A 16,987-nucleotide genomic window follows, 5' to 3' on the forward strand; every position below is an offset into this window, starting at 1 on the left:
TATGGTACAATGTTGCCATTTAATACTTCAAAATACCAGCAAATAACTTTATTTTTTTCGTATTTTAATTGTCGGTCTAAATAATAATAATAATACAATACAATACAATACAAAAACTCTTTATTGCACTTACATCACATTAAAAAAAATATTAAAATAGTATTTCTCAATAATAATATTTTGAAGTATCTTATGTCAACTTCTATATCAAGCTTTCAGCGTCAAGATCAAAGCGTTCGCAGCGGGAGTATTAGCTTTTTCGATGTTCTATGATTTGTACTCCTCGACTGCAACTCAAAACTCGCCCTTTAGATACGTGTTTTTTTAATGAAATCCGGACTATTAGGTAGGTAATCGTAATCACGTTTACAAACAGTCGGTATAGAGTAAATAATAATACTTCTCCTGCATCAATACGTATCAGGCGTATCAGCTAGGTTTATCTCAACGCCTAGGTCGTAGTCTAAATGACCGTAGGCTGCCAAAGCATAACGGATTGTCTCACTCCCCCTTATACACAGTGAGGCGGCACATGATAAGATTTAAATCATTGTATGGCATGGAGTGTCCGGGGTGTAGCTCGGTGCTTGAGTTCGATTCGCACTAAGTTTCGATTATTGAGCTTGCCCTTGAGCTAGCCCATTTACGTCCCACTCCACTCTCAACACCAAATAAAGTATTTATTTTACGCGACTGCAGATTTTTTTTACTCCATCAATTTATGTCCTAATGGCTTTGATTCTTGCTTGCAGGCACCTCCTAAGTTTATTTTAAGTTAAATCTGTCGTTTTCTTATCCACCGAAAAGGAAAGGGACGAATGATTGACATATGTTAATTTTAAAATGAGTGCATAACCCGGGCGAATCACACAGGTATCCCTTATGACGCATTGTTAATTTTTTTGGTCGGGTTATTCGTCAATAAAAAAAATCAGAGAGTTTTTTAATTTCTGCTTATAATTGACAACTGTTCCATAAATTTAATGTCCCTTTTCTTTTCGGCGAATTAGAAAATACTACAGGTATTATAGGTACACATTAAATTTAATGTAAAGTTACATCGCCAATAAACAGAGGACAATCAAAACGCTTTATTGACACCTCATTTAGTTAAATTCAGATAGACGGTGGTACATAGTTAAATACCGCTCAAACCTGAGGCTCAAACACATAACTCTTCCCCTTTTGCTTTGGCGCCGTCGTCTTTGCTATTCGCAAGCTTAACCACCGCAACATAAAAAGTTAGCCTATTTGCGTCTCAATCCCATTACCAAATAAAGTGGGTAAATTTTTATGAATGATAACATTATTTTTAATCTGTAGTACTTTGAATGTCAATGTCAACGTCACATTAGGCGCGAAATCGCAAATAGGCGTGATTTGTTTACATATCGTATTTATTCCAATTTTTAATGATTTGTTGTGAAAGTGGTTAAATTAAAATGAAGTTTCGTGCTGTAATGATAGACGCAGGACCCATGCGGGAATTTACCAGTAAAATTGCTATAGTTTTCTTGTATAAAATCAAGAAATTAGGTTAAAACAATTTTTACAGCAGTGCTTATTTTTTCCAGATATCGTGGGTACTATATCAAAGATATCAAAAGAATGTGTTCTGAGGTTGTCTGATGATCAAGTATACTTTATCGTGAGTGACGAGAATAGCGGTCCGGCGCCCCCTGTTCTTTGGTGCGAGATGCCACAAGCGATGTACTTTTCTGAATACCAAATGGTTGGTTTGGATGAAGGGCATAAAGATATTTACTTAGGATTTAGTTCAGGTTAGTCTTTTTTTCCTTATCAGAGATATACATTCATAACATCTTTGTGTTGTTGTTGCATTTGTTAAGATATTCATAGGTTATTTTTAACAGATATGATTTAAGGGCTCACATATTTAGTTAAATAATTCACTAAGTAACTTGGTGCTCCATGCCTTAATGTGGATGTATCACAAACTTTTAGAGAAACCTTATTTTGAACTGTTTATTACGTACATACATTAGTAGGACCTTCTCATTAATGAGGGTATGCAGATTTGGGCAATACGAGGCATTTTGCATTTATATAATTTGTTTCAGTTAATTTAGCCAGATCGCTAGTCACATTGAAATCTGCAAAATCCTTGAAGATGAAACTTACTAAGAAGCAGTGTCCCTGTCTTACATTGGAAATTGAAATTGTATGTGAAAATTGTATTTTATTTAAAAAAACATATTTCTATTTTGTTATCTCATCTCTAGTTTCCCTGTAAGAATCTCATAATAGTTCTAGCCAATTATATTATTAAAAATCTGTAATCAATTATTATACTGCAGAAGTGGAGTGGGGCAACTAGTATCAACTCCACTTGAGCAGTGGATGTTTAAGTTGGACAGCTTTCATTAGCCAGACACTTATCATAATTTATGGATTAACTTCTTGACTGCCGGAAAGTGGATCTTGAGTAGACATAATGTAAAATATATTGTGTATTGGCAGATTAGACGTTAAACAGATGTTTCTGTATATTACAGCCATCCACAACTTCACAACAGACGCGAAATGTGACTCATGACATTCCAGTTGCTGTGATCCCACGAAAGATGTGGGAAGACTTCCACGAACCAAAAGTACCACAACCCGATGTACGTTTGTATAATATTAGTTACAACAGCCAGTTTCCTGAAATGTTAAAGAATATAAAAAGTCATTTGTCCTGACACTGGCTTGCTTCTCAAACGAAGTTGACTGATTAATATAATTTCACTGATTACTAGGAGAATATAAAGTTGATAATATAGATAAAGTTGATAACTTTATCTTCTACATTGTTTTAAGTTTACGCAGTTATTATCATAATTAAAGAACATAATAACGGGTTCTTACCGCGTTTAAATGGGGATATGGGGTTTAATATCGGGAGTCTCATATCCCCATTTAAATGCGGTAAGATCCCGTTATTTTGTACTTTATCTTCTTCTAATCCTTTTATCCCATGTCGGGCTGTAGGGCTCGGATAACAGATCAAATTTATATATTATGTTTTTATTTAAGGAAAGAATCTTAAGTGCAATTTTTATTCATACAGTTATCTTAATCATTATAGACAGCCATATGGCTCCTTCTATCATGTTGGTGTAACAATAAAGTTTGATGACACCTATGTGTCATCACTGAGTACCTATGTACTCAGTTCATGTTGACTAGCCCAATTGAGAATATAGTCAAAAGCTTACGTTATTAATTTTATCTGTGTTAGCTTGTGTTAAGACCTCTAATTTAAGTGCAAAGGACCTATTTCATCCAAATAGGTATCATTTAAGGCATGAAAACATGACATACCATCAGTAATTCTTACATTCCTTTTATTGGTGCAATTGGCCTGTGTGGTCTAGTGGGTCTAGTAGATCCCTAGTTTTGTTAGGACATTACAGGACTGATCACCTGATTGTCCGAAAGTAAGATGATGCGTGCTTCGGAAGGCATGTTAAGCCATTAGTTCAGGTTACTACTTACGTAAGTAATCCTTACTTGAGTTATGGCAGAGGCCTTTGGTGGTTCAAGAATAACCCTGACATCACCGGTTGATGAGGTTGATTATTGATCTCACAACCCACACAAGAGAAGTGCAATAAAAAATATTTGTAATTTCAGATATCCATAGAGTTACCGTCACTCAAACAGCTCCGCACTACGATCGATCGAATGAGGACTATGGCTTCAGAAGTGGTGATCAGAGCGTCGGCAGAAGGTCGACTGACGTTGCAAATCAGTACAGACATGGCCAAAGTGTCCACTAGGTTCAAGGATTTGAGAGTTGAGACTTTTGATGGTAAGTTTTCAATGGAATAAAAACACATTCAAATAATAAAAATATTAGCATGTACTTGTTAAATGAGCCATGTTAGGGGCTTTTGAGGTGAATGCGACGCAGGAGCCGTACGCGCCGAAGTCATCGCATAAACAGCCTATACTAGGCCTCCCCTGTATCAACCGGAGAGGGTAAAGAGCATACTCCACCATGCTGGTGGCGTTTGGGTTAGTACCCTGGGACCTACGGCTGTACGTGCCTTTCGAAGCACGAAATCATCTCACTATTTCGGACAATCAGGTGATCCAGCCTGCAATGTTCTAGACAAAGGACAGTCTCCCAAAGTGATTTCGACAACATCCCCATCGAGAATCGAACCCATCGTGAGCCCAACACTAACCATGGAGGGATGACAAAATATAGCTTTATTTTTAATGACTTGTCATCAACACGAACGTATCTGTATCTTCTTCTTTTAGGAATATGTTTCTACTTACCTTTATTTTACAGGTCCGATTGAACATTCGGACTCCGAAACGGAAACTCAAAACGAGGATATAAGCAGAGTGTGCCACTGTCGTGTCGATGCGAAGAAGCTGTCCATATTCCTCAGTGCAGACAGTATATCCCACAACAGAACCATATGTAGTATTGTGCATAAGAAACTTGTGATATTGTGCTTACAAACTGAAGAGAACGCAAAGTTACAGTGTTTTATTAACGGGATTGTGTATTGAAGACGCATAGTTCACGACTATATTCTACATTGGGGTAGTCTTAGGTACATCCATAGCTATATGTACTAAGTACCCACAGAGATGATTATTTATTATTTGACATTTCACGACTTTACAGTGCAGAAACGCCAATGCGGCGTGAAACTTTCAATATAAACAATAATATAATTAGACATATGAAACTTAAGTGGAAACAGTATAAATCATATTTAATTTTCACACATCATCTCGCAGAACCTCAGACACTCGCGACACACATACGTCCACTCACTCACAAACAGACGTCACACCTCATCGAGGATGCGTTAGGATTAGAATGATTCCATAAAGCTACACGGGCATCCAGAATGAGTCACATACAAACAAGCTAGGCTAAAACAGGCTTGTGAATGCTGCTACTGCTGGGCAAAGGCCTCCCCTTGATTCCTCCCTTCGATAAGTGTTGAGGTCACCACACCATTATTTACGGAGTCTGGCTTGACTAAAGTATATTGATGGGAGAGGATGGTTAGTTTAAATTGCTTCTTCACCACATTGTCCGAAAGTAAGATGATCCGTGCTTCGGAAGGCACGTTAAGTCGTTGGTCCCGGTTACTACTTACTGATGTAAGTAAGTAGTCGTTACATGAGCCATGTCGGGGCCTTTGGCGGCTCAATAGTAACCCTGACACCAGGGTTGATGAGGGTGGTACTCCACCTCACAAACCACACGATAGAAGAAGATCCAAAACACTTGGTAAAAAGAAATCCTAAAATGATTTACGTAGCTACCTGAAATAAAATGTTACTAGTTACTACTATGAAATAAGTTGGTACTAGAGCTATGGGAGCAAAGTTCAATGCGCTGTAAACAGTGCTGTGTTTACATCTGTATTTTGTAATCGCAAGAATTGTTAACTGGCAAAGCCGGAAATTAAAAAAGTTTTTTAGAAAATTATGTAGTTTTATTCCAATTAATAATATTTTTTGGATGTTTCATTTTCATTACAGATTCCATACAAATGTCAACTGTTAGTGAATATTTGTCCTATTTTTTTTTTATAGATGGATTGACGAAAAATTCGGGCAGACAAACTTAACCTAATTTTAATTTGACAGGTGTTAAATTGTTGCCATCCTTCACTTACAATACGCGCAAGACAGAGATGCAGCTAGTTCTAGCCCTGTCAAATTAAGTTGGTGGCCGGAATCTACAGCATTGTTGTACATATAGCAGGTTTGATTCCTGAAATTGATTCTATAACCTCATGATCCTGATACGAAAGAATGACAGACTGAAAATGAATGGAAAACTACAGCGCCATCTATATTGTTTTTGAGGAATGTAGCCTGAAAAATCGATTGTTCTTGAAATAGTCATAAGAAATACTATTGATAGACTATCGACAGGCAACTGTAGTACAAAATTACTTAGTAGTGTATGAGCTACCATAGAGGTAGCTCTATGACCACGTCGAATCCGTCATTTGACGGATGTCGGATTTGGAACGGATAAGGATTTTGAGTCTGTTTCACGATTACTAAGACTGATTTGTTCTTGTAGACACAGGCTAACAGACAAGTAGGTAAAACGGGTCATCAATTACGAGCTGGTTAATTACTAAACATTCTAATTTCTAAGTATAACAAAGTAGTTCAATTGTAAGTCAGCTGGAATGATCTTTCGTTGTCTCTCCGTAGTGTGTCGTGGGTCGCTTTGAGCTGGTCCAACTTCGTTGATATCTGGGCAATAGAGTTGTCTATCCACTGCATTGATGACATGTGCGCGTTCAATATGCGACCGATTTGGACAATCTGAAAAGGGAAGTTGAATTATCATGTCTCTTCTAGTTTTACGCCGTCATCATCATCATCCCCCTAGCATTATCCCGTTATTCACAGGGTCCGCTTATCTAACCTGAAGATTTGACAGGTCCGGTTTTTTACAGAAGCGACTGCCTGTTTGACCTCCCAAGCCGCGGTTGGAACACCAGCCCAATACAGGTTAGGTCACATATCTCCGAAAAAATGCATTTCTCGGGAATGTGGGTGTCCTCACGATGTTTTCCTTCACCGCCGACGTGATAATCATTTATGATACAAACATGAATTCGAAAACAAATTCAACAATCATTGGTTTAGGCCTGTGCTGGATTCGAACCTGCAACCTCAAAGTTAGAGGCAATTCTGCCTCCAATGTGACCGGGTGTTCAAAACCAAGTTTAGTTTTGCCAGTCACATTCGAGCGCACGAGAGAAGAGACTGAGGTCGCCGTTGTCGGACTATATACGTCAGTAAGCAGTAACCGGGACCAATGGCTTAACGTGCCTTCCGAATCACCACAAGTTTATGGCGTCAATCCGTGAAAAAATTCAAAAATGAACGCAACCGTAATCGTGCAATAAACTTACTGGATCGTTGCTGTCCTGACTTCTGTTGGTCTCGTTAAGATGTTCTATCACTTCCTTCAGGTCTTCAGACATCTGTCTTAACTGGGTGTCTAGGTTCTCAGCTAGCGAGTACCTGTTAAAATACGTATTTGATATAAGTAATAGTTTAAACTCACTGGTATGTTACGGACCTCTGTGGTCTAATGGCTAGAGCGTTCTCGACCTGCAGAGCTAACATTCAATAAATTTTGTCGAAATCGAGAAATGTTTTTTTTCCTAACATGCGTGTCACGTGATTTTGTTCGTATTTTAACAGAACGGCATGATTTATTTGGGTTCACATAATTAAAAACGACATAATTATATCGTCAGAATCGATAAAATGACCGTGAGTAAATTTTATCATGATGCATGTGCAACATGTGTTAGCCCTGCTGGAAGTACTGGGATCGATTCTAGGTGGGATCCGGGATACTATGTAACGAAAACTATACTATACTATCGATAGTATTGCTGTGTGACGATAGTTTTGATATAATTGAGTTATCGATTAGTGATGTAACCAATATTTGTATTCGAATATTCATTTAGAATAGTCCGATTTTAAATTCTCGGATATTCGCATATGTCTCAATTGCAAAAAAGTGCAAAGCAAAAATCATTGAAACTCAAAGTACCAGGTTATGACCGCGTTATTATCAGGAATATGAGACTCCCGATATTTCGGCATATGGATCTACCTACTCCACTTCAATTTCATCAGTCGTCGCTTGATTATGGCACTTGCAACAGTGTCGAAATATCGGGACTCTCATATCCCTAATATTAAGAACCCGGTAATGTGTGTTTTAATTATTATATAACAATTATTGACTCACATATGCTCTCTCTCCGGGTCCCTCAGCCGGTCCCCTGAATCTTCTAGATGCTGCTTCTCCATCGGAGCGAGAAGATCTTCCAGTTCTTTTTGCTGAGCCAGTACGAAGTCCAACTCGTGTTCTAAACTCTGTTGCTCATTCTTCACCGTTTCGACTGCATCGTTCAGTTCTACTATCTGGAAATTATAAATATATATATATATATATATATATATATATATATATATATATATATATATATATTTATAATATATATATATATATATATTTATAATATATATATTATATATATATATATATATATATATATATATATATATATATATATATAAACAAAACGTAAAACTCCTGGCTTGATCATCAAGTGACCTACTCATTCATCAATGCTAAGCTTAACCCTTGAGTCCTTTGAGTTTTTGATGTAGATGAGGAATTAGATTTTAATTTAGTTTTAGTTAAGATTAATGTAATTAAGTTCTCCTTCTCATGTAAGTGATTCATTATCTTTAATGAGAATAAAGTTTCTTTAAACCTAGATCCCCATAAAAATAACTGCTTACAATCGGGATAGGCTAGGGATAGTGTTATCCCGTTTCCACAGGGTCCGCTTACCTTACCTGAAGATTTCACAGGTCCGGTTTTCCACAGAAGCGACTGCTTGTCTGATCCTCCAATCCGCGCGATGGGAAAACCAGCCCACTACAGGTTAGGTCACGTCAGTCAGAAACGCATTTCTTCGGAATGTAATTTTCTTCACGATGTTTTCCTTCACCACAGAGCACGTGATTTTCCCGTCAGGAAATTCCACTTGATATCAGCTCCGAATCATGGCCTGAACCATCCCCCAAAATTTCGTAACGGTGTACGTAACACCCACGCGGGAAAGTGGAATTTTCCATCGCAAAAGTATAGAATTGAAAATAATTTTGAAAACACAAAAACAATATAATATGAATTTTGGGAATCATACACTGAATCATCCTCCTCAGTATTCGGTACGGTGTGACTAACACTTATGTTTATGTGCAATAAAGTATATTTTATTTGATTTGTACACCCACCTTCTCTCCATTTGCAATGAGCAGTCTATCCCAGGCGTTGATCTGTGTAGCTTGGTTGATGAACGTCTTCTCTTGTTCTTCGAGTTCTAAAGTCCATTTGTTGATGTTCTCTTCAAGCTGCGCGAAGCTTATAGACGCGAACGGTTGTGGAGGCGCTGCTGATGTGCTGGAATTATATTACATGTTGATAAAACCATTACTATCCCCATCATTATACCCTGTCAGCCCTCGCGGCACGGGAACTGAGCAGTCGCAGTCGACTGAATTGGGTTGTGTACTAGGTTCAAGACAAATTATGAAATTCTTATTAGTAATAAAAATAAAGACAGGTCTAAAACTAACGAAAAACATTTTCTATTTAACTCATTTATGAATGTTAATAAAAACGTAATAATAAGTCCGACATTTTGTCACGTTTTTCTATGACGCCACAATGTGCTTTTTTATACAAATTCCTTAGTAATTTCGTAATTTGACGTTTAGTAAAAAGTAACTGATTTGACTAGTTGGAAACTACCCTATTACTTACGTAGTAACGGTAGTTAGCGAGGGCATAGTGGAAGTAGGCGCCGCTGTTGACTTAGCAAGCAGAGAGATGCCTGTAGACGCGCTCGTTGCCACTGGAATTAATAAAAAAAAAAATTAAAAAAGAACGTTCGTTCGACGAGGTCGCGCTGGAAGACTTAAAAAATACGGTTAATTAGACGAACAAATCAACAGACAGCATAGGCTTAGTAATTGGACTAAAAATATGGTGCTAAGTTTTGACTGCTGCCTGTTTAAATAATGAATTTGTTTGGTTAATAAATGTAAATAACATCAAAACTAACATACATAATTAATGTTTCAGTTGGGCGCCAAAATATTTCTACGTCTTGAGTGTTGCCAGGTCACATTACAAAATAGCCATAATTCTTTTAATATTTTTTATACTAAAATATTGTTTTTATAAAATTATTTTTATTGTGCAGTGACATTTGTTTTAGATTGATGTAAATATATAATTTGAAATTAGAATATTTCGTTCGAAACGTTTTTCAAGAGGTTTTTTAATTTTATTGACATTTTTCTTTGATGTCATTTACTGCCATAGAGCAACACGGACTTCCAGCAAACCAGAGTGTTCTAAGTTCACTGCACTGCTAATTTTATACCTTTTTTGGATAAAGCATATAGGAAATATCTCTGGTCGAAAAAGCAAATTAATATTATATTGTTAAAAGTAATGTTTTTTGACATCGAATCGAGTTATTTTACTAGTAGACATGTTTACAATCATGTTTCCTGGTAAAATTTATAAACAAAAACAACCAACCTGCACTAGAAGCGACCGCGGTGGTAGCAGTAGGCTTAGCGAACGTTAGCCCTGTAGCGGCGGACGTCCCGAACGAAATACCAGCAGATGTTGTAGTCCCGAAACTAATCCCCGAAGTGGCTGGCGTCGACGCCGATGACGCCGGCGGCCCGAACGATAGCCCCGCCGACGTCGCCGTGGACGCTGGGGGCGCGAACGTCAAACTCGTCGACGTCAAACTCGATGTCGACCCTGGCGCGCTGTGGGGTGTCGCTTGAGTACTTGTAGGGAACGATGATTGGGCAGTCGATGTTGGTAGCCCAAAACTGATGCCCGTCGAAGCGGTGGTAGTCGTACCAAAGTTTAAGCCGGTTGATGTTGGCGCTTGAGTAGCCGGCGTACCGAAACCTAACTTAGGCTGGGTTTGCGTTGAAGGCGTTTGGGCTGTGGGAGTTTTCCGATCAAATAACGCACCAAATTGACCTTCCGATGTGGCCGTTTGACCGAAGCCGAAATTTGAGCCTTGCGTTGGCATGGCTTGAGTCGTTGGTGTAGAGTTGTTGGTCGTAGTCTGCCCGAATCCGAAACCCTGTGTTGCGGGTTGATTTTGGTTATTCTGTTGTTGGTTGGTGCCAAAACTAAGGCCAGTTGAAGCGCCGAATGAAGGGGTTGTTGTGCCGAGAGCCGGTGTTTGGCCAAAGGACAACCCTGTTGTTTGTTGTTGGGGTTGCTGTTGTGCTTGCTGTTGGGGTTGCTGTTGTGGTTGCTGTTGTGGTTGTGCTGTTGCGGCAGGTTGTCCAAAGGTTGGCGCTGCTGGAGTGCCGAACGACGGAGCTGTGAACATGTAGAAGTATTTTATGTCAGAATTGCTTAGGTTGAAGCTTATAATACCCTCCTCATTTGAAATAGAAAGTTTATGGCTATAGTGCAATTCACTACAGCTCAATTTACTTGTCGACAGGTGCGACTGTTTACATTCAGCTGGAAGTGAGTGAGCGGGTGCTACAAACTGCTTTACACACTCGCTCCCGCGCCTTCTATGGCTCAAAGGTTAGTAGTGTGACTAGAGATCGACGATCCATCCGCGTTATGTCGGAAGCTGTATATATGCGTTGTGCTGTGTAAACTTCGATAGCGTGTTTCAGGACTGCATTATTGAATGATGGCGCCATCTGTTGCATGTGTACGGAACTAGTTGGGTCCGCCATGTGTCACTTGATGAAATGAACGTACCTGCAGTAGCGGCTCCCCCGCCGAAGCTGAACCCTCCACCGGCAGGCTTCCCGAAGGCAGAGGTTTGTCCGAAGGCCGGCGCGGCCGCGCTGGTCCGAGCACCGAATGCCGCCGCCGGCGCGGGTGCCGCTGCCTATGGAACACATGATATTATCATTTATAAATTTGTTTAAAAAACTTTGAAATTAATGTTATTGAGGATTTTATGACATATTGTAACTTTTCGCTAGACCGAAGCTTCTCAACCGGACAGTGAGAAAAGTAAAAAGTATTTTATAATGTCGTAAAACCTGAAAAACGGCACACCCCTGACGCTCCATACAGAAATCTCATTCTTACCGTATGCACCTCATACCGGGTAAGCGTGAGCGAGACAGGCAGGGTCCACATAATACCAGCGTCGTGTTTCACGCTGCGACTTGTGCTGAGTGAGGCCCTTTTATCTCAGGACGTCCAACATCATAGATAAATACATAAACAGCCTATATACATCCCATTTCTGGGCACAGGTCTCTCCTCAATCAACCGGAGGGAGTATGGAGCATACTCTACCACGCTGCTCCACTGCGGGTTGGTGGAGGTGTTTTTACGGCTAATAGCCGGGACCAACGGCTTAACGTGCCCTCCGAAGCACGGAATCATCTTACTTTTTCGGACAATCAGGTGATTCAAGCCTGAAAAGTCCGGACCAAACAAAGGACAGTCTCAAAGTGATTTCGACAATGTCCCCATCGGGAATCGAACCCGGACCTCCAGATCGTAAGCATAACGCTCGAACCACTAGACCACGGAGGCGTCCAACACCACCTTATGATAATTTCGACGAACATCCGTTTTGCTTTATTTTTTGTTATTGTTTTGTGAAAATAAATAATGTTAATGTCTTGTTTTTGTGTGTGGCGTCCTTTTATAATAAACACTTTCTACTCTGGCGGACGACGCTCAGTGGGTCCCGCTACAAGGTGGACCGACGATTTGGTGAATGTCGCGGGAAGCCGCTGGATGCGGGCAGCGCAGGTCCTATCGTCGTGGGAATCCTTGGGGGAGGCCTATGCCCAGCAGTGGGCGTCGTACGGCTGATAATGATGATCTTTCTACTCTATTCTATAGACACAGTCCGTGCGCGCTCCTTCATACTCCTTAGCGGCTTACAGTCAATTAGAATAAGGTAGATCCAGAGGGGGAAGTAAATGTAGCTCGGCGCCCGATACCAATTCGTGCGGGGCTGAGAATTACTGTTCTATCAGTAGTAATATTTTTTATTCTATGCTCAGGGAAGGACAGTTTCTATTCCATCTTCGATATAAAAAGTGTCTGCAGATCTCTCGAATAATGGTAAATTAAAATGTAGCCAGACACCATTCTAAAAAGGGATTACATATTGTTATATCCTCTTCAGACAAGTAACAGGAGTGACTGTCGTTAATGTCGTCCTATACAGGAGTTTTAGCTCTGCCCTACCCATCAGTTACGGGGCTAACTCTATATCATCATCATCAATTTAAGAGCCATGCCCTTGTCGGTGCAGCATTTTCCATGCTACTTTTTTAAGGAAAAATAGGCCAGTGGTTTCCCTCTTGCCTTCCGCCCCGCAGTACTCTGTTTGGCGAAATACAAAGCCATACTAGAACTCCTGTCCTCCGCCTCTGAAGTACACAACTTGAACTTTATATATGTAAAATTAATATTATCAGATGACTCACTGGCGCAGAGGGTTGCGCAGAGAAACCAGACGCGGGCGTTGTGAAGGAGAAACTCGAGGTGGTGGTTGCGGCTGGTTGACCGAACAGACCTGTGCCCGCGGTTGCTGGGGAACCAAATGCCGACGGTTGGGCTAGAAGGAAAACAATTTAGTTAGTATTGATATTAATTATGGTTGTTTGATAAAGAAGAAGTTAGCGGTTGTGGTGACTTTCATATGATATTATTATTGTAATATGAGATTTTTCTAACTCTGAACATCTTTTCAATTACATTACCAGTGCTCCTCAATACTTGATTTACAAAACAAGTGTTACTGTGCTACAAATTATATCCATCGTCCCTAGCATTATTCCGTTATCTAACCTGAAGATTTGTATATATCCAAAGCCTGTCAGGGAATAAATGTTACCTTGGCAATGAGGCCACCTTTTAGTGCCATTTGTATCATAATGTTTCTTTTGAGAAATAAAATATACTTCTGGTACAATCTTATGTATGTGTCGTGGCCAGATCATAGAATTGACCATTTCATGAAATGATCGACCATTTCATGAAATGGTCGTATTTCATGAAATGGCCAACTTCAACTGACCATATCGTTTAAACGTCAGCGTTTAATGATATTTCCATCCACGTTTGGCCATATCATTAATGTAGGGTGTCCATGATAAGTGGTGTAATAAAAACGCGAAATAAGGTAGGAAATAATGTATTACTCTAGTACAAAGTACAAAAATGTTTAAAAGTCAAATAAAAATTAAAAAGTCATTTTCGATTAACGGAGTGTTGATGTAGTTGACATATACGCCGTAACTGCATCTCGCTTTGAAGTCGTCGTCATATTTTTTGACACTATTTCATGCCATTGGTCATCATTCAGTATACTTTTCGTGTGTAAGATAAACATACTGGCGGCGTAGGGGTGGCCCAAGGGCCACCCCCGCCGCACCCTAACCTACCGTTATGCCTTGTAAAAAATATAAAAAAAAGGATTATGATAATTTAAATTATGACAAAAACATTTATGCGTTTTAATAGAATCCCGTTTCAAGTAGTTAATGCCATCTGCGGCAAATGTACAATAAGTCACGTCAAAAAAAGAAACTTTACGGACAGTAGGATCGTCTATATTTTTCTTTTTTAAAATTAATATCTCTTCATTCGCAGTTTTAATTATATCATATTTTGAAATCCAATAATAGTCCATTGATTTACGTAGCGTGGTCACTCGACCTTCATTATTTGCCATATAACCTAAAAATAAAAATAAAGTTGCTGTCTACTGTTAATACGAGTTTTTCTTTTCACCTTAGTGTCAAAACATTGCTTCAATGCACTTTTATCTTGTATTTGCTCATTATTATTCGTATTATTCGCGTTCACACAAGAATAATTATTGTCCGCCGCCATTATGCAAAACATAAACAAAGCGACACCAGCGCCACTACCGGTGGATAATGTTACTATTTTACGATATGATCGCTAACGTTTGGCCATATCATGAAGTAATCATGCATTTAGTTGGTCATATCGTTAAACGTTTTGTGTTCATTGATCTGGCCAAACCACATCATGATGTGGCCAACGAATGTTGTTCTATTTCGTGAAATGATGATTATGGTCGATCATTTCATGAAATGATCAATTCTATGATATGGCCACGATATATGTATGTGGGATACAGAAATAACACGGGATATTTTAAATGTCTTTACTCCTTATATTTTACAAAAATCATTGCACCATCGACTCCTCTCTAACTTTTTTTAAAAAATGCCTTACGTCCTATTCATTAACCATCCTCCTTTCATAAACATTCAAATTCCTATTCATTATCCACCCATAGTATTCTCACTTTCCTACATGTATGTACCATACATAGTGTAAAAATGTGTGAATAAAAAAAAATGTCTTATTGTTCTATGGTATTTACAGAATTACCTTGAGTTGTAGGGGTCCCAAATGCTGGTGCCGCTTGAGCAGTGCCACCGAATGACAAGTTCTGAGGAGCATTCTGAAAAACAAATGATTATTTGCATTACACAAAAATAAACTTGAATATGTAAACTTTCTGCCAGGATATATTACAAATAGGTTGATTATCATTGTAGTATATAATTTTGTGTCTCACTCTGAGGTTGCAGGTTTTAATACCAACACAGGCCTGTATCAAAACATCCTGAGGAAACCCACATTCTTGTGGTGAACTGTCTTCTTCTCTTCTATCGTGTGGGTTGTGACGTGAATTACCTTACCAACCCTGGTGTCAGGGTTATTATTGAGCTACCAAAGGCTCATGTACATAAGTAGTACACAGAACTAACCTCTTAATGTGCCTTCCGAAGCATGGATCATCTTACTTTCGGACAATCGGGTGATCAGCTTGTAATGTCCTAACTAAGCTAGGGATCACAAAGTCATTGTTAGGTAGGCAGATCTTGTGAAAAACGGGAAAACACTAGGGAGATGATGTAGTGAGTGTGTAGAACTCTGGATGATAACACATACCTGCTGCGCTTGCGCTGGCTGTCCAAAGCCAGGGCTGCCCACGGTCTGGTTTGGTGGAGACTGGAAACCTCCGAAGCTCAGAGGCTTGCTGGCCCCAAACGCAGACGTAGTTGTGGTCGCTGCTGTTGGTGAACCGACTGAAATTATACAATATTTAATTTACATATATGATTAGCCATGATTCTATCATATTATGGCTTTATGAGTTTGAATTCATGTTTAGATCATAGATAATTTAATTGATATCACATGGTTTCCAGGATTTGTGCCCGGCTAATGGCAATCTAATAGTAAATAACTTAAGAAGGAAGTTGGAGAAACATGGAGAAGAATGACATGGGATTGGGAATCATGTGACACAGAAAAATAAGGAAAGATGTCAACAAATTAAGAATCATGTATTATTAGAAAAAAAAAAACAAATGTTAAAGTGTTTAACATTTGTTAACTATAATCATATAATGTAACATTGTAACTAAAACTTTAAGGGATGATCCAAACCATGATTCTAACCAAAAAACATTAATTAATTAATCAATTTTGCGACAGGAATTCTCTTTCATTTTAACAAAAATAAAAACATATTTGGATGTGGTTTATGTTAACAAGAATAATAGAAAAAAATTACAATAATATACATACATGTTATAAGTAACTTACATAAGGAAGAAGCAGCAGTGGTCGTCTTAGCTCCAAATGAGAACCCTCCAAAGGCCGGAGCACTTGTGGTAGGACTCGTAAAATTAAATGCAGGCTTATTATCTGAAATAGTAATTAAATTACTTTACTAATGTGAGTGAAAGCATATAAAACTCCTAGCTAGTTAGGCCAAGTAGCAATTGCCGTTCGAAGAGAAAAACCAACAATAGAAAACATAACCCTTCCTTTTGGCTTTACCAAAGTCTGGTAAAAAAGTTTGGAAATCAAAATGAAACCTGTATTTGACGCTCCGAATAACGATTTCGTATCACCTCCACCAAAAGCGAAACCTGAAAACGTTATCCAAGTTACAGATACGTTTCAAAATGGTAAACAAATCTTGCGGCATGACATTATATTGAGCAACAAAAATCTAGGTTAGGATAAAAACAAACTGAAATTACATCGTAAAATATAAACGTATGAATAAATTACTCTTTCCTATTTAATTTTTACTAGAAATAAATCATAAATATCACCAGACACTCGTAATTTACCTGTAGAAGCGGTGTTGGAACCGAAAGTACTGCCTGTTGTTGTAGACGGCGAACCGAAGGAGAAACTCATGGTTTGGCCTTTAGAGATTTTAAAAACAATATTAACAAGCACGAACTTCTATAGGTTCTGTATATATCGACAATATTAAAATATTACACTGAAATACGCTTTTTATTCAACAAATGACAACATAATTGCTCTCAGCTCTCTCGC

General features: G+C 38.7%; 2 protein-coding genes across 3 annotated transcripts; one reads left to right on the forward strand and one right to left on the reverse strand.

Moving 5' to 3' along the window:
* The first annotated feature begins 1,356 nt into the window (after nt 1-1,356).
* Nucleotides 1,357-5,464, forward strand: LOC126377398 (checkpoint protein HUS1). The gene is made up of 6 exons (XM_050025132.1): nt 1,357-1,494; nt 1,575-1,781; nt 2,082-2,182; nt 2,517-2,627; nt 3,637-3,814; nt 4,304-5,464. The coding sequence occupies exons 1-6, from the start codon at nt 1,443-1,445 to the stop codon at nt 4,528-4,530; spliced, it is 876 nt and encodes a 291-aa protein (XP_049881089.1). The 5' UTR covers nt 1,357-1,442; the 3' UTR covers nt 4,531-5,464.
* LOC126377339 (nuclear pore glycoprotein p62-like) lies at nt 5,453-16,986 on the reverse strand. Of its 2 annotated transcripts, XM_050025043.1 has the most exons (13): nt 16,774-16,986; nt 16,513-16,566; nt 16,238-16,339; nt 15,578-15,714; nt 15,011-15,083; nt 13,069-13,199; nt 11,366-11,498; nt 10,154-10,966; nt 9,368-9,458; nt 8,839-9,004; nt 7,778-7,953; nt 6,921-7,032; nt 5,453-6,324 (listed from the first exon to the last, which is right to left on the reverse strand). In XM_050025043.1, the coding sequence occupies exons 1-13, from the start codon at nt 16,841-16,843 to the stop codon at nt 6,166-6,168; spliced, it is 2,217 nt and encodes a 738-aa protein (XP_049881000.1). In that variant the 5' UTR covers nt 16,844-16,986; the 3' UTR covers nt 5,453-6,165. The 2 variants fall into 2 exon arrangements, with proteins under 2 accessions (XP_049881000.1, XP_049881001.1); XM_050025044.1 differs by lacking the exon at nt 16,513-16,566.
* Between the last annotated feature and the right edge of the window lies 1 nt (nt 16,987).

The sequence above is a fragment of the Pectinophora gossypiella genome, chromosome 23, assembly GCF_024362695.1.
Source record: "Pectinophora gossypiella chromosome 23, ilPecGoss1.1, whole genome shotgun sequence".
Classification (NCBI taxonomy): Eukaryota; Metazoa; Arthropoda; class Insecta; order Lepidoptera; family Gelechiidae; genus Pectinophora; species Pectinophora gossypiella.